Source organism: Thrips palmi, unplaced genomic scaffold (genome assembly GCF_012932325.1).
Source record: "Thrips palmi isolate BJ-2018 unplaced genomic scaffold, TpBJ-2018v1 HiC_scaffold_15, whole genome shotgun sequence".
Taxonomy (NCBI): domain Eukaryota; kingdom Metazoa; phylum Arthropoda; class Insecta; order Thysanoptera; family Thripidae; genus Thrips; species Thrips palmi.
The window spans coordinates 1,537,592-1,559,010 of NW_023144624.1; the positions used below are offsets into that span (position 1 = coordinate 1,537,592).

The 21,419-nt window shown below is 61.6% G+C and overlaps 2 protein-coding genes across 2 annotated transcripts; one reads left to right on the top strand and one right to left on the bottom strand.

Annotated features, from left to right (window-relative positions):
- The first annotated feature begins 5,998 nt into the window (after positions 1-5,998).
- On the top strand, positions 5,999-19,332 carry LOC117641039 (collagen alpha-1(I) chain-like). The gene is made up of 29 exons (XM_034378135.1): positions 5,999-6,200; positions 7,465-7,648; positions 7,921-8,080; positions 8,158-8,303; positions 8,375-8,594; positions 8,680-8,856; positions 9,391-9,468; positions 9,629-9,739; positions 9,828-9,963; positions 12,100-12,224; positions 12,498-12,695; positions 12,765-13,070; positions 13,158-13,319; positions 13,436-13,480; positions 13,569-13,622; positions 13,878-14,030; positions 14,138-14,389; positions 14,477-14,638; positions 14,715-14,876; positions 15,299-15,515; positions 15,825-15,985; positions 16,440-16,709; positions 16,808-16,969; positions 17,056-17,271; positions 17,337-17,575; positions 17,727-17,920; positions 18,009-18,193; positions 18,272-18,514; positions 18,708-19,332. The coding sequence occupies exons 1-29, from the start codon at positions 6,050-6,052 to the stop codon at positions 18,849-18,851; spliced, it is 5,013 nt and encodes a 1,670-aa protein (XP_034234026.1). The 5' UTR covers positions 5,999-6,049; the 3' UTR covers positions 18,852-19,332.
- On the bottom strand, positions 19,143-21,418 carry LOC117640788. The gene is made up of 8 exons (XM_034377646.1): positions 21,104-21,418; positions 20,854-21,027; positions 20,643-20,768; positions 20,391-20,560; positions 20,136-20,308; positions 19,907-20,049; positions 19,669-19,827; positions 19,143-19,466 (listed from the first exon to the last, which is right to left on the bottom strand). Exons 1-8 carry the CDS (start codon positions 21,347-21,349, stop codon positions 19,347-19,349), a joined length of 1,311 nt encoding a protein of 436 aa, XP_034233537.1. The 5' UTR covers positions 21,350-21,418; the 3' UTR covers positions 19,143-19,346.
- Position 21,419: the final 1 nt, after the last annotated feature.

Consider the following 21,419-nt stretch of genomic DNA (forward strand, 5'->3'; position numbering starts at 1 on the left):
CGCGCCGATCAGAAGCCACCTGGGAGTGCCGCGACGCGGCCAGCCCGAGCAGCCAGCCCCAGCCAGCCAGCCAGCCAGCCGGGCGCACAGCAGCAGATGGAGAATAAGACACGCAACGAAAAGTCGCGGGAATTTTCACTCACGACTTCGTTGCAGGTGGTGGACAACGGAAACGGAATTACCAGTTTGCAGTTTCGCATGACGGGTCTTTCGTCTGGGCGAGTTTTCCGCGCTTGTCTCGCAAATCAATAGAAAAATTCCAGTGGGAAAACAATGGTATTGTCTCGGGGAGTGAAACCACGCGGAACGAGGGCGGCGGGGCGGCGCGGTTCGAGGACGGCGACGGCAACCCCTTCCGTTCCGGCCTCCCAGCCGCACAGCAGACGACGCGACCCATTCCGGAGCGTCAACCTAACCTGTCTTCGTCGCGCTCATGGGAGAGTTCCGTTCGGGTGTGAGAGAGAGACAGTGAACAATTCCTCGGAACGGCACGGCACAGGTAAGCCGGCCGTGAGGGGGTGCCTTGCCACCGGCCTTGCCAGCGTGAGTCGCGAAGGGCTCCACCCACTGCACATGGCCTCGCTCGTGTGTGCATGTGTGCGTGCTTGCTCTTTTTTTGTTTCATTTTCCCCCTCAATTGCCGGCTGGCTGATGATAGTAAAACGAAGAGGAGCCGAAGCGAACGTGGCAACGCTGTGCAAGGGAGGGAAGGGAGGGGGACGAAGGGCCTGCACCCGGTCCACGCCGTCCACTGCCACTGTCTCAGAGCCTGAGGCGTGCGAGCCGAGCCTGCGAGCGTGCCGAGACCCCGGCCGAGACGCGGCGACGCGGCAGCGAGCGTGACTCGGAAATGCGTTCCCGGACATGAGCGCCAGCTAAAGTGTTACAGTGCGTGTGGCCATGGCTGGCGATGTGGCCTTGGTGGACTTGGTGAAGGCGGCGGTGGTGTGCTGCGGCGTGCTGGTCGCGGCGGCGGCGGCGGAACACACAGGTAGGTGGTCCAGGCCCTCGCCGTGGTGGTTCAAGGCTCAGCGTGCGCGAGCAGTGCGAAGTGCGACCGCGGGATGCTTTTGAAACTCGTTTCTGCGTGCTGTGGCGCTCTGGTGTTGCCACAAACGTTTCGAACGGGGGCCGAAAATGTGCGTCCACGAATCTAGGTCGCCTTACACTAGGAGAAGTGGAGGTGCGGACTACTGCCCGATCGTGTTGTACGGTATATAAGCACTCCGCGGCGTTAACCCGGTTGCAACAGGCATTGATACACTGCGAGGGACGGACGGGCCGAGCGAGAAGCAAAGTGCGGTAACTAGGGGCAACGGGAGGCTAGCTAGCGCCCGGCCCAAACTGCGTGAGTGGGCGTGGGGCCCGTTGGGGGCGTTGGGGGCATGCACCCTCGAAGCCTCGAAGCCTCTCCCCCGATCCTTGTCGGGCCGCGCACCTGACCGGAGCACTCGAAGTGGTTGCGCGCCACTCGGGCACTCGGGCAGCCCGGCAGAGTCTAGTGGTTGACAAGGTTGACACCAGAGCGGCTGTCGTGTCAGGTTGCGTCGCTCGCTCAGCCCCAGCCAGCCCCAGCCAGCCCCAGCAGCCAGCCCGGCCCTCAGGGCGACAGCTGTGCGGCCCCCGTGAATCCGGGCCGGGAGTCTCGCCTCGCCAGCCGAGCGAGAGGAGAAACGATGTGGCGCACTCCCTCGTAAATGATTCATTTTTATTTATCCTTTTCAAATCTATGTGATTTTTGCAAGTCACTGTTTTGTCGCCGGTTGTAAGGCGGCGTCGTCACCGTCGGCCTGACGTCCTGAAATCAGGGAACATCGCCTCGTCGCCTCGTCAGCGAGGAGCGCGCGCGGGAAGCAGCTTTCGAGTGACACGCGGCGGGAAATGAAACCTCGAAGAAAGCCGCACGATCACGCTATTCGCAGACCGCAAGACTCCGCCTCAGCTGCGCGTGCGATGTGTGTGCATGTAAGAGAAAGCCAGTGTGTGTGTGAGATAGAGAGAGTGTGCGTGTGTGTGCGCGGGCCGTCACTTACGCATGATGTCGTCGGCGATATTGGCTCAGCCATTCACTTGATGTGCTTCCATTAGCGCTGATGCGTTACATGTGTTCCGACATTATCGGCCAGGGGCATAATAATTCACTCATTCATTCGTTTATTCATTTATTCATTCATTCATTCGTTGATGCGTGCCTGCTTTCCGCGCTTTCCGCCGACGCGCGCGCACGCGGCGCCGCAGCTTCCGTGGGGAGCTTCCGCAGCGCTGCAGCGGCAGTTGGGGCGGCCCACAGTGGGCCAGAAGACCGGTGGAGGCGGCCAAAACTCTAGACGCGTTTTGAGCTCCAGAGTCGCTAAACAGGACTCAAATCGAATGTGTGACCCCATCAATAGATTCCTCGTTCGGAGAGCAATCCATTGGTGGGGTCACACGTTCGGTTCGAGCCCCATTTAGCGACTCTGGTGGTCAAAACGCTTCTAGAGTTTTGGCCACCTCCACCGGTCTTCTGGCCCACTGTGCGGCCGGGCCAGGCCGGGCCAGCCCGCCAGGCCGCCAGGAGGCTGATTCCGAACCGTGCTTTCGTCGCTCAGTCCCACTCAGTCCCACTCAGCCCCTCGCGCACTCACCGAGCCGCGCCGAGCCGCGTGCCGCAGGGGTTGCTTCATCTTCATGAGCGCGATAGAGACAGGGCGACGAAACACCGTGCCGAACCGCTCTGCAGGGCACTGAACTCATGTAGCCGCACCGGGCATAGGAACCGTTTGCCGTCGGGCACCTGATTCGCTCTGTCCCTGTCGCACTCTACGGGACGCCCCACGAGTGCAAGAGAGACAGAAACGATTCTTCGGAATGACGGATCCGTCCGACGCTCCGAGTCCGGCGCGGCATAGGTAAGCAAACCGAGCCGGAAGGGGTTGCGCCGGAAATGTTTGCATGTGCCGAAACTCCCCGCATTTCCTTGTGTTGCTGTGTTCGCCCGCTACACGCTGCTGGCGGCGGCCCGCCGACGCGCCTTCCGGCGCGCGAGAGAGGGAAAGAGAGAGAGAGATGGAGTTTTCTTTTTATCGGCTGGCCGTTCGATAACTCCTAACACTACACTGTATTGGCGGCACGCGGCACCGCCTCGTAATCGCCTCGCATCGCTCTTGAGGCCGATTATTCGGGCGAGCTTTTCCCGCCAACGCAACGCGAACGAGCGCCGAACGCGCCTCCCCGCCCACAGCCAGCCGGGCGGCCAGGCAGCCAGCCTCCCGCACCGCGCGGCATTTTTATGAGCCACTCGAACCGGCGCAGGTGGCGCGTTCCAGCTTTTCAGCCACTCGGGCTGCTTCGGCTGCTTTGGCGCGGGAGCGGCCGAAGGGCCGAACAAACGCCGCGGCCCGAATCAAGAGGCATCGCGTGTCGCTGCGCTGCCTGTCTCTCTCGCACTCACGCGGAGGTGCGAGAGAGACAGCGCCGCGAACGCTGCCACACGTGTTCGCGCACATGATGCCGCGGCGCGGTGCCGAAGCACAGGGGTGCCACCTCTCAAAGGGCTGCCGGGCAGGGCAGGTGGGCGTGGAAAAAAGTTGGCAACTCGTAATCAATGGAGACGGCCCGTCATTGACGAACTGGGCGCGCATTAATCAAGACCATCAAGACTTTGGAAAAGGGAGAAGTCGGTGCGGATGAGTTGGCGGACGCGTGCGTCGGAGAGACCCAGTTACCGGGTATCGGGATCCAAGCCAACATTTGTTTTCTCTTGAAAATGGCCGACTGGCCGGCCGACGCGGTGCTGCTCACGATGACCTTTCCCCACTCGCACCTGCCTCCCGACTTTTGGGCCGCGGAGACTTGATGAGGCTAATCATCGCAACGAGCCGGCCGGCGGCAGGCTGCGGGCTGCCTCCGAGCCCGTGCTTCGTCGCTCTGTACGGGACGCCCCGTGAGTGCGAGAGGGACAGCGCGACGGAAATTGGGGAGTCAGCCTCCCGCAGCCTGCTATGGCGAGTGGCGCCGATGACGCTCCCGGCCGGCCTGTGGGCTGTCTGCGGGCTGCCTGCGGGCTGCCTGCGGGCCATGGGCAGCCATGGGCTTGTATCGCCGGGATCGCAGGGAATCGGCGGCAGACTTACAGTGCCGCGACAGCGCGGCCCGGCCGGCCGGCCGGCTCACTCGACCCCTGTGTCGAAAGCGAATACCACGCGATAGTGCCGCCCAGAGTGCGTGCGTGTGTGCGCATGCGTGCCGTCTGTGTGAATGCAGTTGAGCGGCACGCCCCGTGCAGCCAACTTTGGAACCCCCGAATTCCACGCAACGGATGAATAACCTCTTTGTCCGTAGGTAGGGACCTCGATGGAAGTTGTAGCTGTCGCTATTTTGGCAAGCCTTTTGCAAACACCGCCACTCATCGCATCTAAACACCATATAAAAGAACAACATTTAAAATAATAAAATACCTTGTTGAATCTATTTTTTTCATTTCGGTCTTGTGTTTTGTTTGCGTTTTCCATTGCTGCACGTGTCGATGTGGCTCCGCGTTGGTCCACAGTGCCCAGCGCCCAATCGGATGAACTCTTTATTGCTTCCTGCATGGGACCCGGCCACAGGGCCACGGGGCCATGCTGAGTCCACCAGTAGGCAGCGCGGCCTAGCCTGGGCCGCGGTTACTCATTGGACTGGCTTGGCGCCGTTCGAACACGCACGCCGCACGCGGCGGACTCAGGCTCGAGCCGCAAACTGCAGCACACCGCCAAAGTGCGTTCTCACTGCTCCTCCCTGGAAACCCAATTGCATCCTCAGTCTTTTATTTTCGCACAGTTGGTCAGCGTGGTGCAGCATGCGCGTCAGCCGCATCGCACCGCCAGTGGGGAGGCTGGGGAGGCGTAGCGGGCAGCCCCCCCCCTCCCCCGGCCGTGCCCTTCACAAAGCGCCCCATTCATTCCTCATTCCAATTTGCGCCGTATTTGAAGCAAAGGTTGTCGCTGGCTTGTTCCCGCCGCGTGGGCGGGCGGAGGCTGGGAAGTGCAAATGCAGCGAAGGTGAGGCGGGGGCGGAGAGGGCGGGCCTTTTAAGGGCGCGAATGAAATATGTTGGAGAGCCGGGTCGGGTTGGGTCCCGCGTGGAGGGAGAGCCGAGCCCTCGGCCTGCTCTCCCTTCTCTCCGCAGCGACGCCTTAATTGCCTGCCGTGTTAATCCGACAATGACACGCTGCAACGCGGCAGCCAACTACCCATTCACCTTTCGTTAAACTTCAGCGCTTCTTGTGTTTGCTCCCGCCGAGAGGGACTCGCGAGAGTGGCGTTAAATGATTGGTTTCCCTTTTGTGCTCGGTGGTTCTTATTCAAACCGCGCGCCGCCCCGCCCCGCGCCCGGTGGCTTCTTGGGCGGCGGCCTCCCCTCGGGGCCTCAGGCTGCCTCAGGCCTCCGGGCAGCAGTGCGGTGCACTGGGAGAAATGAGGGGAAGTTGTCGTGCACGCGACGCGGCACGCGGCACTTCGGGCTGAGTGAGGGAAGGGATGGCCTGGCCAAAGGCCACCGGACTGGCCGGCCCAGCCCGGCCCCCATCCTATTACCTACGGGCATTCCTCCTGTCTTACGCGTGCCTGGACTCGAGGCTCAAACCAAAAGTTGGGCACCCGAGTCCCAAATAATGGCTTCGTAAAGACTTCTTTCGTCCAAAGATTTAGCGCACTAAGGTTTTATATCCAGCTAAACTCCTTAAAGAGAATCTCTGAACCAGCCCAAAGCAAATGTCAACAAATAAAACTGTGTTGGTGTGGCGTAGTCTCGACACTAAAAAAACAGTTACGGACGGTCCAGGCAAAGAAATACTCGTCCCGTGACGCTCTGGGTATCCGCAGGTTTCTGCTCTATTCGTACCCTTATTATGGTCCATTTTTATTTGCGTGCACTGTCCTGATGTTTCGTTCAAACCATTTTTGTTCCCCACTGTTGTTTCCTTTTCCATTCAGCTTCAGCACATTGTCATCCTGTTCCAGGTCCGGGGCCGGGGCCGGGGCCGGGGCCCGTGGTCGACCTGCTGGACGCGGTGAAAGCCCCAGAGGAGCCCATGGGGGTGGGCCGCACGGCGGGGCTGTGCCCCCAGGACACGGCTTACCGACTCGGCGAGAGCACCATGCTCACCGCCTCCACGGCCCACCTGTTTAGAGAGGGATTCCCGGCAGACTTCTCCGTCGTGCTGGTCGTCCGGCTGAAGATAGGTGAGTGCGGCGGCGCCGGCGGCGCGGACAGCGGACCACGAGGCGCCTACACCGCAGGGACGCCCAATGGGCCCTCTCTTTTGTCTTCTTCCTTCTCCCGTCCTTGTCACGCTTGTCCTGTGGTTCCGTTGGCCGCTCTCCTCCCCCTGTCGCTCTCGCACTCATCGAGCGTCCCTGGGGTGCGAGAGAGACAGAGTGCGGGCAGCGGCATCGCCCGACGGTAGCGCACGTTGAGAACGAGAGGTGCCAACGGGCTCGGTCAGCCAGCGTAGAGCGCCTGGCAGGTAGGCAACCCTGCGCTATGCATGCACTGCTGACGGCGTGCTGCCTACCTGCCAGGCGCTCCCTGCTCAGGGAAAAAAATTAATTTGGTGTGCGACACCGTCACCGCAGGCAGGGCTGGCCAGGTGAGTGTAGCTTCGGGCAGGCTAGCGTGCCCCGTGGCCCGCGTGGCGATGCGTTTAGCCCGGCCGGCGCTGCAGTGCGCTGCAGGTGAGTAGTCCGCCCATTACCGGTGACGAGGCGACCCGGCCGCTTGCGGGACAGCCGCTGTCTCTCTCGCACGCCCTGCGGAGCGGCCCGTGAGGGCGAGAGAGACGGAGCGACGAGGCGACCCCTCGGAATCAGTCGTCAGCGACCGGAAATTCAATTGGTTGTCCAGCCCCGTCCCGCGGGGTGGCGGCCAGGCGGGGCGGGGCCGGGCCGGGCCGGGCCTACCACCGGGCCAGGGGTCAGCCCGTCAGCCCATTCTCCATGACAAATGGTCACGCCTCGTCATCGAATAAGCGATCGGTGCGGATGGCACCCCCAGGACCAGTCCACCAGCCCCCTCAGAGGCCAGGGCCTTGGCCAGGGCGCGAGGGCCTGGGACAGGCGACACCTGTCAAACTTGTTGCCCCGCCGCCCCGCCCCGCCCCGCCCCGCCCCGCCCCGCCAGGCTGGCAATAACAAGGCGCGATGCACTATACATCAGCCGGCCGGCCGCCGACAGTGTCGTCTCGTCTCTCTCGCGCCCCGCGTGACGCCACATGAGTGCGAGAGAGACAGGATGACGCGCGGAATCGCTGTGCAGCAGTTGAATGTCGTAAATCACGCCGACGCGACGCGACGCGGCCCGGCGGCCGATGGGGTTATTGGCAGTGCGGAAGCGCCTAGACCGGCCGAGACGCCAAGCTGGCAAAGCTGGCGAAGCGCAGCGACGCGGCACTGCAAGTCCTCTCCTCTCCTCTCCGTGGCCATGCTCTGCCATGCTCTTGGTTCGCAGGCACGCCGCGCTGCGCGCTGTTCACGGTGTACGACGAGGCGGGCGACGAGCAGCTCGTGGTGACGGTCGGCGAGGACGTCCTGCTGTTCTACCGCGTGGCGCCCGAGGACGAGGACGCCGACCGGGACGCCGACAGGGAGAAGGCGGCCACCGTGTCCTTCGGCGCCAACATCGCCGATGGCGAGTATGTGGCTCCGCGCGACGCGCAGCGCGCAGCGGGCCGGCCCAGTTCAGCGGAGGACGCACCGAACACGCTCCGAGCGCCTCGTCCCTTCGAGGGGCACAGCGCCCGGAACGGTCCAGAGTCCTGTCCGACTGAACTGGTCACCCGGCGCACTGTGCGGCGCAGCGCGTTCGTTCCCCACACTGGGCACGTCTCGCGGGCGCAGGTTGCGCGGGCACACCGCGCTGGCGAGTCGCTCTTTACCTCGTTCTGACATTTGGTGGCGTCGGCAGGTGGCACCGGCTGGGCTTCAGCGTCAAGGGGGACACGGTGACGCTGGTGCTGGACTGCAAGAAGCACATCAACTACGCCCTCAAGAGGGGCTCGGCGCAGATCAGCACCTCGGGCGTCGTCCTCATCGGTCAGCAGCTGCTGGATGAGGGCATCTTCACGGTCAGTGGCGTCTCCGTCTGGGAGCGGGCAGCGCGTTGGTGGCGTTTCGCTTCATTGACACCAAGTTGCAACTGCAGGGCGACGTCCAGGCGCTGTACGTGTCGCCGTCGCCCGAGGGGGCCTACGACATGTGCACGTCGCTGAGCACGGACTGTTCGCGGCCGCCCTGGAGGGCGAGCAACGCCTCGGACGTGGCCGCGGCGTTGGCCATGGCGCCCAACATGTGAGTGTGGGAGAAGCACCCCGTCGGCAGCAGGTCGACGACACACTGACGGCCTTGGCTTGTTCCCCCAGCACCAGCGTGACCGTGCCGCCATCCGTGTTCCGGCGCACCGTGGCGCCCACGGCGGGGCCGGCGGGGCCCCTGGACGACCTGGCCAGCAGCCTGGTGGACGTGGACGGCCAGCTGGTGGACCTGGGCGGCGCGGAGGGCGGCGGCTTCACGCGACACACGTACGGAGTGTCGCCGTACGGCTCCAGCACGCCGGCCTACAACTTCAGCGAGGAGATCACCGTAAGGGCGGGCAGACGCCGCCGTGGCCGCGGCCTCCCCGTCGTCGAGCCACTGTAAGCCACCCTAACCGCTGCGCTGCTTTCAGGAAGACGGCGACCCCTACTTGGCGTCCTCCTCGGCGCGAGGCGCGGTCGGCCCGCGAGGCTACCCGGGCCCGCCGGGGCCGTCGGGGCCCATGGGGCCGAAGGGGGAGCCCGGCCGCGACGGGCTGGGCGGCGTCAACGGCATCCCCGGGCCGCCCGGCCACGTCTTCCTCATCCCGGTAAGCAGCGTGAGCAGCGTGGGCAGCGGGAGCGGGTGGTGGGGGAAGGGAGGGCAGCCCATCGGCGTCCACATCCACAGGTCGCCGAATGTCGACACGGCGCCACCGCGCCACCGCGCCGCAGACTGGGGGCCGCAGCATTCCCGCCGCCACGGCCTGGCCGACCGCGGTCCCGCTCGCCCGTCATGCAGGCCGTCGACGAGGCCCACCGCACGCGCGCGCGCGCGTGTGTGTGTGTGCCTTTCTGTGTGGGTGCGTTTGTGTGGGTGTCAAGCTACGCAACAAGCCGGCCTAAAAAAGGCGAAAAAAGGTGCGCTGTGTATTTTCATCAAGCATAGCGTCGGCGGTTTCCGTGGCCGCCACGCCCCGGCCCGCCACGCCCCGCCCTGCGAGCTCCGTGCTGGCGGCGCAGGCCGTGCGGACGTAGCGCCTGGCCGTTCTGGCCGAGCTGGTCGGCCCGTAAACACCCGCCGTAAAGGCGTGCTGCGGCGTAACCAGTAACCACGCGCCTCACCTTTGCTTTCTGACCACCAGATGGCGCAGCAGAGCGGCAACGAGAAGGGACCCGACGGCATCGCCGACAACTTCCGCCAGCTCCTGTCGCAGCACATGGTAGGCGAGAGGACTGCCGACACGACTCCGTCGATACCCCGCGCGCGGGGCTCGGTCGCGAGGGTGGTGGTGAGAGTGTCTCTCGCGCGCGAGGTAGCGACGGGAAGGGTCAAAGCACTTCCCATGACAGTGTTCGCTGTATTCTTGTCTCTTGTCGCAGATGTCGATGCGAGGCTCCGAGGGTCCGACGGGGCTGACCGGGGTGGCGGGGCCTGAGGGCCCCCCGGGGCCCGAGGGCCAAAAGGGCGAGCCGGGCGACGTCGGCGAGCAGGTGAGGCCATTCAGCACCGGCCCCAGGCGCACCGCGCACCGCGCGCTCGCCTCGCACCGCCTAAAGCCACCTTCGACTGCTCTTGCAGGGGCCCAGGGGGCTGCGGGGGCCGCAGGGACTGCCGGGCAGGGAGGGGCGCCGCGGCCGGCCGGGCAGGGACGGCGAGAGGGGCGCCACCGGACCCCCCGGCGTCAAGGGCGAGCAGGGCGTTCCGGGGCAGCCAGGTGAGTACACAGTCCACGGGGACGACGGGGACGACGGGCACGGAGCGTGGCGCAGTGGGGCGCCCAGCGGGTAAGGTACTCGACAGTGCCCCGCACGGCGCCCCAGCGCAGTGCCGACTCATTATGGTGAAGACTTGGAGCAGCCGAGACAAGCCCGGAAGGGGCAGGATGAACACACACGAAATGAAGAGGCGCCGTGCGTACACAGGCGGCAAGAACACACACACGCACACGCCGTATGCTTTATGAGGGCCAAGGCTGGCCAAGGCTGTTCCGGCAGGAGCCACCAGCACAACGTGCGACGCAGGTCCCCCGGCCTAAATGGACAATGAACATGCAGAACGAAACGTGCGAACAGAAGGAGGGTGGGACAAGAAAAACAGGCACGCAGATTCGCTTTCATTTTAATATCTCGCGCTGACTTTGTGGTAATGAAAGAGTGCGCCCAATGCTACAGCCACCTTGCGCGACTCCACTTTTAGCACGGCGACCAAAATGGTGTTTTCTTTTTATTTCGTCTCTGATGAAAGACCTTTCCACGGTCCGACGGAATACTGCACAGTGCTGCCAACAGCACAAAAACGTCCATCCCACCAAGACGCTCCGTCCTGCTCTCTCCAAAGATCACTCCCGCCCCCTCCTTTTCCCAGAGCCGACGCCCCGCTTAGCATCTTGACTATGCTTGTTGGCTGGTTTTATCATTTTGATTATTGAAGCCAGTCGCCTCCCCCTCCCCCTTTTTGACCACACCGCGACGAGGGAAACTTTGTCCACTTTCCCAGTGCCTCCCCAAACCGTCCCGTCCCACCCTCTGCTCCGCGTCTGGCTGCGTCCGAGGCGTGCCGCCGCGCCGCGACCTTGCCACCGTGAGCTGAGGCACTGCTTCGCTGCTCCACTAGTCCACTCCTCACGCAGCCCGGCCGCCCGACCGCCCGACCGCGCTCCTTGCTTCACTTTGCGCCCTCTAATGGCATTTTCTGCTAAATTCATCAACTGGAGCAGAGCGGTCGCGTCGTGGGTGCGCGCGTGCGTGTGCGAGCGTGTTTGTGTTTCGACCTTGCGCGCGCGCGCGCGCGTGTGTGTGTGTGTGTGTGTGTGAGAGAGAGAGAGAGAGAGAGAGAGAGAGAGAGAGAGAGAGAGAGAGAGAGAGAGAGAGAGAGAGAGAGAGAGAGAGAGATAATGCGAAGATTGGGCGCCGTGTTGCTTTATTACTCTCGAGTAAGGCGACGTATCTCCTTCTAGGCCATCTGTAACTGCCCCAAATTGATTCGCAACAAAGCCAAACCAGTTTTTAAAAACTTTTTTTCGGGTGGAGGGGGCCAAAATTCTTTTTACACGAAGGAGCCAGTCATCCCACTTGAATGACTGCACTCGAGACCACGCTGCTCTAGGCCCGTAAAACGGGGAGAAGCGCGGGGAGAAGACCTTTTTTTTGTCTTTCCCTTGCCGGCTTACTATGTCAAGGAGAGCCTAGCGCCCCACCCCCTCGCCCCATGCGGCCGGGCACCGTGATTTGGCCCGTCATTTCGGGGATCAGCGCTCCAATCCTCCACGCAGCCATTTACCGAAAAGATGATCTTGCCTCCATTTCCCTCCGCGGACCCCAATAAGCTTCGACTCTCCTTCAACCCTCACCACGGGCCGGGCCGGGCCGGGCCGGGCCGGGCGAGGCGGGGCGCGCGCGATTCCAGAACACGAGACATTACTTTTCGTGTTCAATGTTTTCGGTTCGTTCCTTGTTGCACGTTTCGAAGCCGAAACAAGTGGGCGCTGTGCCGAGTCCCTCCGAGTCCCTCGTCACGGCTAAAGTGGCGGTCAAACTCGAGCCGGAGTGCCGTCGCTGCACTACTAGCGCCATCAGCAGCCCTCCCCTCCCGACTCCCGACCCGTCAGGCCGCCAGGCCGTCAGGCCCCCCTTTCCATAACCTTAACTAACACCTCCCCCCTCCCTCGTCTTGACAACAGTTGTGTGGCCCGCGCTTTGTACCGCCGTCCCCGCCTCCCGTCCTTTCGCCCTGGTCCCTTGTTCACCAACCCACCAGACGCTGGCGCTCCTCCACTGAACCCCTATGACCGCGGACACAGCAACACGGGCGAGGACCGCGTCAGAGAGACACCACCTTGTTCTGTCCGCAGGCTTCCCCGGCGAGAAGGGCGAGCGCGGCTCCACGGGCAGCCCCGGCGAGCAGGGCCTTCGCGGCCACGACGGCATCCAGGGCGAGGACGGCCCGCCCGGCCTTCCCGGACTCCCCGGCGAACTGGTGAGCGCATACTTTCCTCCAACTGCAATGTAACTTTCGTTTTGTCGGCTGGCCTTTGGCCGAGTGAGTGCTTCTCGTGCGGGGGCGGCGGCGACCACTGGGGTTCTGAAGTTCACGTGGCCGAGTGGGCCGTGGGCCTGCGACGCCCCCGTCCACGCAGAGGGCAGTGGTGGACGGGCCCCTGCTTTGCGTTCTGCGCTTCACTTGACACATTTGGTGAATCTCGGCGAGACAGCAAAGCAATGCAAACGCTCTGCTCCGCTCTGCTCGCAGGGACCGCGCGGCTTCGCGGGGCCCAGGGGCTTCCCCGGCATGTCCGGGCCGCCGGGCATCCCCGGCACGGAGGGCGGGCCTGGCCCCAAGGGCGCCACGGGCCCCCCCGGACAGCCTGGCGCCCCGGGCCAAACCGGCAACGTGGGGCCTGTGGGGCCGCCTGGACCCCAAGGACAGCTAGGGCCTCCCGGCCTTCCGGTGAGTGTTGTTGTTTTCGTTGTTGTTGTTGTGGCTGCAGGAGCTGGAGCCGGCTGTTGCTGTTTGCAGGGACCGCAAGGCAAGCCCGGCATCCCCGGACTCCTCGGTGCCGACGGCGCCCCCGGCCACCCTGGCAACCCCGGCGTGCCCGGGGCGAAGGGCGACCAGGGCCCCGCCGGGCCGCAGGGCTCCGTGGGCTTCCCGGGGTCGCGCGGCGTCAAGGGCGACGAGGGCAAGCGGGGCAGCCCTGGCGACAAGGGCGACAAGGGCGACCGCGGGCTGGACGGCGAGAAGGGCGACTTCGGGCCCAAGGGCGAGCGGGGGCCGGCGGGGCCCATCGGCGCGGCGGGCCTGGAGGGTCCAGAAGGCCCTAAGGTGAGCACTGAGCCCTAACGGCCGAAAGGTTCCGAACGTGTTCGGACGGTTTGGTTTGTTCAACTTGGTTTTGTGCTCACGCTGCAGGGCTTCGACGGCCCCAGGGGCGAGACAGGCCCAGCAGGCCCTCCGGGCGAGAAGGGCAAGCAGGGCATGCCCGGCACCCCCGGGTACCCGGGCCCTCCCGGCGACAAGGGCGACAAGGGCTCGGAGGGGCGGGCCGGCCAGGTCGGCGACAAGGGAGAGCGGGTACGTACGGAGCCGGGGTTGATGCGGTTGATGACGTCATGAGTCACCGCCCCTTGGCCGTGCTGCTGGACCTTTTGCAGACTGTTCCACTGTTCTGACGTGACGTCTCTGCGCAGGGCAACACCGGAGCGGCGGGCGAGCGCGGCGAGGCCGGACCGCGGGTATGCAGATGAGTCGTGCTGCGGTTTCCCTTGTGTTTGCGCGCCTTATTGAATAACCCTTTGTTTTCCTTCCTTGTCTTCCGCGCAGGGCTACCGAGGGGCGCGCGGCCGGCGGGGCGGCGACGGCACGCCGGGGCCGAAGGTGGGTACACCGCGAGGCCGGGCCTGAATGCTGAGAGCGGGGCATCACGTGAACACGGGGCATGACGTCGAGCGGTGGCCAATCCGATTATTGGAGTCCGTGGCGCCGTGGCGCCGTGTGCTGTGGCCTGAGAAAAGGGGGTTGGGGTGGTCGCGCCCACCGCCGGCTCTCTCTTCCTGTTCCGCGTGGCCTGGCGTGGCGCTCCACTGCCCTGTCCGTCCGCACTCGGAACTGATGCTGCGATCCGCCTTGCAGGGAGACACCGGGCAGCCGGGGCCGCCAGGCGCCCAGGGCGAGCGCGGCCCCCAGGGCGCGGAGGGGCCCCGAGGGTTCATCGGCCCCCAGGGCGCGGCGGGGGCGTCGGGCAAGGACGGCCAGCACGGCCCCCCCGGCGAGCGCGGGCCGCCTGTGAGTATGGAATTTCATTTTCGCCGGGCCTGCTCGTCTACGTGACGGACTGGCGCTCGGCGTCTGGTGCACTGATTGTGGCCGTGCTCACGCCGTGCTTGTTGCAGGGCGAGCCAGGGCCGCCGGGGTCGGCGGGGTCACCCGGCGTGGTGGGGCCCGCGGGACCGAGCGGCGAGCCGGGGCCGGTCGGCGAGCCCGGGACGCCAGGGCACCCTGGTCTCCCCGGAGAACCCGGCCAGCCCGGAGACAGCGGCAAGGAGGGTGCGCCGGGGCCGGCCGGGCCCACAGGCAAGACGGGGCCGCCCGGGGGCGCCGGCCTGCCAGGATTCCCAGGCGAGCGAGGACTGCAAGGACTGCCGGTACGTGTCGGCGCGTGTCGGCGCGTGTCGGCCACTTCCCGTTGGTGAGCTCCTGTGCGTCTGCTCACCGCCGTCTGCTGCTTGCAGGGCATGCCGGGGCTCAAGGGAGAGGCGGGGCCCATTGGGCCGCCGGGCCCCACCGGGGACAAGGGCCAGCAGGGCGAGGCGGGCAAGGAGGGGCCTCCTGGACCGGAGGGCCGCAAGGGGCCCCAGGGGTCTCCAGGCGGTCCCGGGCACAAGGGCGAGAGGGTGAGTCCAAAGTCAATGCGTGCTTCGCCATGAAGATGCACCCTGACCGACGACACTGCGTTCACTGTGTTGCCAGGGCGAGGCGGGCACTGCCGGACCGACGGGCCGTGACGGCCTGCCCGGTGGGCGGGGACTCCCAGGGCCTCCTGGTCCCATCGGGCCCCCCGGCGAGGACGGCGACAAGGGAGACGCCGGGCCTCCGGGAGAGAAGGGCTTCAAAGGCGCCAGGGGAGAGACGGTGAGTACTGGAGAGCTGGAACATCAATCTGTCTGATCGCCTCCCCTCCACTAGCCACGGACCACGGACCGCGACCGCGACCGGAGCAGAGCGAAAGCCCCTTACGAACGGACCCTAGGCAACGCGCTGCGCTCGCTTGTGGAGCGCGCTGCCTACCTCACCTATGACAGGGGCTCCTCTCCACCTGAGTGAGCCGCGATCCTTTTTTCTGCGCGTGTCCTGTCACAGTTGGACCCCTCCTAGCGACCTTGTGCGCCTGGAAAATCTAAAGACAATGCGACGGAGGAGATCCAGCTTGAAACACGCGCGTTTCGGCTGGCGCGTTGACCAGCGTGCCGGCCGTGCCGGCGCCTCGAAGCGAACGCGCGACGAACACGTCCACGACGGTCTTCACGCTCGCTCTCTTTCTCTGTCTGTTGCAGGGCGGGCTGGGCCCCGTGGGCCCCCAGGGGCTGCGCGGCGAGCCGGGCCCCATCGGGCCGCTGGGCGAGAAGGGCCCGCCCGGCGAGACGGGCCGCCAGGGCCCCAAGGGCGAGGACGGCCCCACGGGGGTGGCGGGGGCGCCGGGCGCTCCGGGGCCGCAAGGAATGCCGGGCCCTCCGGGTGTCAAGGGCGAGATGGGCGACGTCGGCTCCAAAGGTAACGCCGCGCCGCACCGCGCTTCCACTTTCCTTTTTCTCTTTCTTTGGTTCTGCTTCGTTTGGCGTGCTCGCCCCGGCTTCCCCCTATTGGCCGCTGCCACGGCCGCCGCCACGGCCACCGCGGCGCCGCGTCGGAATGTGGCTGGCGGCCGCCGCGCGCCCCGCCCCGCCCCGCCTGCCGCCCACGCAGGCATAAATCCGGGGCCGAGGGCGTCGGGCCGTCAGGCGTCCCCGAAGTGGCGGCCACCCCGCCACGAGCCGTGGTGGGGACGGGAAGTCAGTGCATCTGTTTGACTGTCTGTTCCAGGTCCGCCCGGACCGGCTGGGCCCCCCGGCGAGGCCGGGCATCGCGGCACCAAAGGACCAGAAGGACCGCCAGGCCCCCAGGGCTTGGAGGGCCTGCAGGGCGCCAAGGGCGAGCCCGGGACGCCAGGACCCCCCGGGCCGCCAGGATCGGACGGCAAACACGTACGAACTATGGAGCCCTCGGCGCCGCCGTCGCGCGCCGCAGTCAAGGGTATTCACTCAAGGAATTCTGCGTACACGTCCGGGTATTACTAGTTTTGCACCCCGGGTGCATACGCGGCGCGAATTTTCACTTCTGAAATTTTTAGTTCTTCTCTCACGTCTGCTTGCTTCATTCACGTCGCTCGCTCGCTCCCTCTTTTGAAATTTCCGGTTTTTCAAAAACATTTCGGAAATATCCATGATATTCTCAATGTTTAAAAGGATTCACGCATATTCGTACCCGTGTACGCGAAAACAAAACGAGTGAGTACTCCCTCGCAGAGCGGCCCCTCTAGACTGTCGCGGTGCCGTGGGAAGGCAGTCCCACAGCACAGCCGCCGCGGCGCCGAGCGGGGTCGCTTCGCGTACTGTGCAAAAGGGCCGTCGTCCTAAGACTCTTTGCACCTCTTTGCAGGGCGAGCGGGGTCCTTACGGCCCTAAGGGCGAGGAAGGCCACGCCGGCGTGCAGGGACCCCCCGGTCCCAGGGGATCCCCGGGGCCGGAGGGCCCCAAGGGCAACGCTGGGCCCCCAGGCTTCCCCGGGCCGCCGGGCGAGGCGGGGCTGCAGGGCCCCAAGGGCGACACCGGGCTGGACGGTGACGACGGCAAGGCCGGGGACCCAGGGCCGCCGGGAGAGGCAGGGCCACCCGGGAAGCTGGGACTCACGGGGCCGGCCGGCAAGCCGGTAAGCCTTGCACGGCCATCATCGCCTTGCCAACGGCCTTCTCCTTCTCCTCCGCGGTCGAGCTGCACGCGTGCTGTTCGCGCTTGGACTTGTTGCAGGGCCCCGAGGGCGCGGCCGGGTTGCAGGGCAGCACGGGCCCCACCGGAGAGAAGGGCGACCGCGGGCCCCTGGGAGCCCCCGGCCTGCAGGGGCCCATGGGGCAGCAGGGCGAGCCGGGCCCACAGGGACCTCCTGGCGGCAGGGGTTCGCCCGGAGCGGCGGTAAGTATCTGAGCACTTGTTGTCGATCTCGTTGACGCTGCCCGTGCTGCTGTGGGACACCGAGACATCGAGCTGCTGGTTTGCAGGGCGAGCCCGGGGCCTCAGGCAAGGCTGGCGGCGAGGGCGCTCCGGGCAAGGCCGGCGCGGAAGGACCACGGGGACCCAAGGGCGACCGAGGCCGCCGAGGACCCAAGGGCCACCGTGGCGAGATGGGCACGCCGGGACTCAAGGGCGAGAGCGGTGAGAAGGGAGACCGCGGCAAGCCAGGCCCGCCGGGCGTGGAGGGCGTTAAGGGCAACCAGGTAAAGCCACAGAAAATGGACCTACCGACCCGTAACGTCGTGACCTAACGATGCGCTGCTTGCAGGGACCACTGGGGCAGCTCGGCCCGAAGGGAAACGACGGCCCTCCCGGACTTCCAGGCCTTGAAGGGCCTCCAGGGCCCAAGGGCTCGACGGGGGTGGCCGGCCTCAAGGGGGAGACCGGCCCTCCCGGTCCGCCAGGACCGCCCGGGACCCCCGGAGAGCCCCCACTGGTGCCACCCGAGCTGCTCTTCCAGAGGGAGAACAATGTGAAGGCGGACACGCGCAGGAAGCGCGAGGACAAGTGAGTCGAACCGGGGGGCTGTCTCTCTCGCACCCATGGGACGTCCCGTAAGGTGCGAGAGAGAGACTCGTACTGCCGGGCAGCGCGAAATCACTCCGCGCAGCACGCCTTGTCGCGCAGCCCCAAAGTCACTGCGAACGCGTTTCCGCAGGGACGGTGCCAAGCTCGGCGACGTGCTGGAGGACCCAAAGTCCGTGGACATCGGCCCCAAGTTCATCGACATGTACACGTCCATCTACTCGATGCGACAGGACCTCGACAGGCTCCGGAAGCCCGTCGGCTCCAAGGAGAACCCAGCCCGGACGTGCCGCGATCTCCACTACGGACACCCGACCTTCGACGACGGTAAGCTGCGCGCTACGTCCGCGACTTGGGGCTTTGTTCGTTCTTCCAACAAGCGAGGACCCGTCACTTCTCTTTCTTTCGTGTTCAGGCTGGTACTGGATAGACCCGAACCTGGGCATGGCCGACGACGCCGTTTCCGTGTTCTGCAACATGACGGGCGGCGGCGAGACTTGCGTGTACCCAGACGTGCACTCGAGAGAGATGCCCAACATCCCCTGGAGGAGGGAGGGGGACAAGAATGACTGGTACTCCAACCTCCGCGGTGGCTTTAGGGTAGGTGGCTCGACGCGCCGCTCAAGCCGCACAAGCCAAATTGTTTCATGGCCTTTCGCCCTTCCTTTCCCCTTGCAGATAACTTACGAGACGATCGGCGTGGTGCAGGCCACCTTCCTTCGCCTGCTCTCGGAGCGCGCGCGCCAGAACTTCACGTACACGTGCATCAACTCGGCCGCCTGGCTGCCCGAGGGCTTCGCGCAGGGCACCAAGAAGGCCGACAAGGACAACGCGCTGCGCCTGCTGGGCGACGACGAGCACGTGTTCCTGGCCAACGACACCGGCCCCGATAGGCCGGCCGTGCTGCACGACGGCTGCAAGGTGAGCCTCGCCCAGCCCCGCCGCCCCGACACTGGACTCCCCTCTTGCAAATGCTTACCCCTCCCTATTCCCCTGCACCACACCCGCTTCCAGACTCGAGGCTGATGCTGGCAAGTAGACTGCCTGTGGACAGCCAGCACTCGTGTGATAAACTTTGACATTGTTCGTTTGTCTCCTTTTTTTTTTTTTGCAGTCTCGAAAAGCTAAGAGTGAAACCGTTTTCCAAGTAATGACAAAGAAAATGACGCATCTACCCATTGTGGACTTCTACCCAGTGGATTATGGATCTCCACATCAAGCTTTTGGTTTTCATGTGGGGCCTGTGTGTTTCAAATGAAGACAACAATTGGACCATCTGCATTTATATGCGAAATGACCCTCAGCTTCGAGAAAGGAGTGCTTTGAAAGATAGAGACTGAATAATTAAAGTGCATCCATTACAATGCATTTAGTGTCATCAGCAGAACTGATTACATCAGCAATGTTTTAAAGGACCAGAGCATTTTGAAGCTGCTCATAACATCAGTGGAAAAGTGTAGAGCTGTAGGACTGAATACCCACTGCAGCCCTCAAACAAACATTTGTTAATGTATTAGATTAAGGGAAAATCACTGCCAAATTATTACCATATAGAATAAGAAACTTTAATTCTATTTATGAGCTTATGATTTTTCTCCACAAAAAATTGCTGTTACAAAGAAAATTTTATAAAGTGTGCAGTCATACATAGTATATTTACTGCAGTCAGACCATAAGCCTAATAATTTTTAAGATGTGAACAATTTTTTCAGGAAATAAAATATGCACCAGTGTCATAACTTCTACATAGATTCTACATGGAATCAAGAGGTTTCATACCAAAAATTGACAGTCCTGTTCCTAAAATATGCTCCACACATTGAAGCAAGTAGAGTCTGGCATACATAATGGGTAGCAATTGAGGCCTGGGTTCCTGTGAAAAATAAAAGACAAAATTATGCTCAGCTTGTTGATGTGATACCAATTGTTTAAAATGTTAGGATTTCTGAAAATTCAGCCAGCTCCCCTCTTAGTTTGTGTTCCTAGGATTATTTAGTTTTTTAATCCAACTAAGCTAATCTGATAATCGGCTAAAAAAGAGCTCTGGAGTGCCTAAAATAATAAAAAGAACAAACCATGAGAACACGAACTCTTCTGTAGTAGACACTGAAGACTCTGCAGAGTTTGTCCAGTCCCACCAAAACTGGATGTAAACTAATTTTGCCCCTTGGACAGATGCAGTTAATAAGCCAGTAGGGAAATTCAAGGATAAGAAGCAACAACTGCCATTCTTCCTGATAAAAACAATTTATGAAGAGATGTTAGTGTGTCATTTAGATGAGCCACATAGTATTAAAGAGAAAAATGATTTACATTTTGAGTCAGGAGTCCAAAATCAATGTCCTCAATATCAGGGAGCTTTTGATACAAGCCACTTTCTACCCCCTGTTCAAATTTTCTTCTAATGCAAGATAGCCTCACATGGTTGTACAGTAGAAACGTCGCTCCATGAGACACTGGGAGGAGCAAAAGGAAATGACTTGTAAACACTAAAAGAGAAACTGTATTTTTTGAACTTGTCAACCAATAACCCAATATTTACCTCCAGTTTCAGCAGAATCCTCATCTGACAAACTTATGGAGACATTATCATGTAATTTTACCCACAATAACTCTCCAGTAACTTCTGCTTCTGAAATGGTCGCTGCTTGGTCAGAACTCCCTTGGCAATTGCTCCTTGCTTTTGCCATCCGTTCAAATACAAGTTTTTTTCTCCTGAAAATACATAAAGAACATACAACAAAACAATAAGATATCTAATTACATTCCACTGGTAAGAAATAAATTTTTTTTAAACCTATAATATTCTTTTACAGATGTATTACTGTCTTTCGACCCTGTAGTCATGTTTAAGACTGCTCCACAATGCACAAGTGAACACCCCAAAACTTTTTCAGAACATATTTGCTTATGACATACATGAAGTCTTCTGAAATCACTGCTAGTGACTTCTTCCTCAGATCTTTTCTGTAAAATTACCACATTCATTTAGTACACAGAAAATATTTCAATACAATTGAAAAAAAAAATTATCTCTATATTGTCTCACCTTCACATCATATCCAAGATAAATGAACACTTTACATATACTCTCATATGCCAATGCAACCCTTAATTCAGTAAGATCAGTGATGTCTTGATCAACTGATACAGTGTCTTTTGTGACACAAACCACCTATTTCAGTGAGAATAAAATAGTCAGTTGACACTGCTCAGCTTTTCAATAGTGGATAATGGGATTTGTATTGACAGATGGTTACCTTCTTGCTACCCAACAGCTTTACACTGGTACTGTCCACAAACAAAATGCTGAAAATCGTGTTGCGATATACTTGCTGACGGTCGAACGAAACACACAAACTATTCTTAAATGTTGAGCATGACTGAATGGGTAATGCCCAAGATATGCTTCTGGGAGGTAATTCCTCGAGAACCTACAAAGCGCAAAAGATCAGATAAAAAGAAAAATTTAACAAAATAGGACATTTTTTTAAAATTCTAAATAGCTACCTGTTTTAAATTAATCTTTAGTTTAAATTGTTTGTACTCTGGAAACAGTAGAGCTCCTGGAATAATGGCATCACAACCTCCAAGAGTTATCAAGGGAAGACCGATGTCACACTTATCGGTGTCCTGGCGAGATAACCTGGGCTCTTGAAACACAGCAGTTTCATCGACAATAAGGTCATCGCTACCTAAAAATTTATAAATTCTATTCACGGTTTCGACAAAACTCATGGACATGGGCGCAGCCATTTTTGTTGACACCGGTTTCGTTCACATTCAGATTGACATTGAAATGATTTAGCAGCAGACAACCTCGATA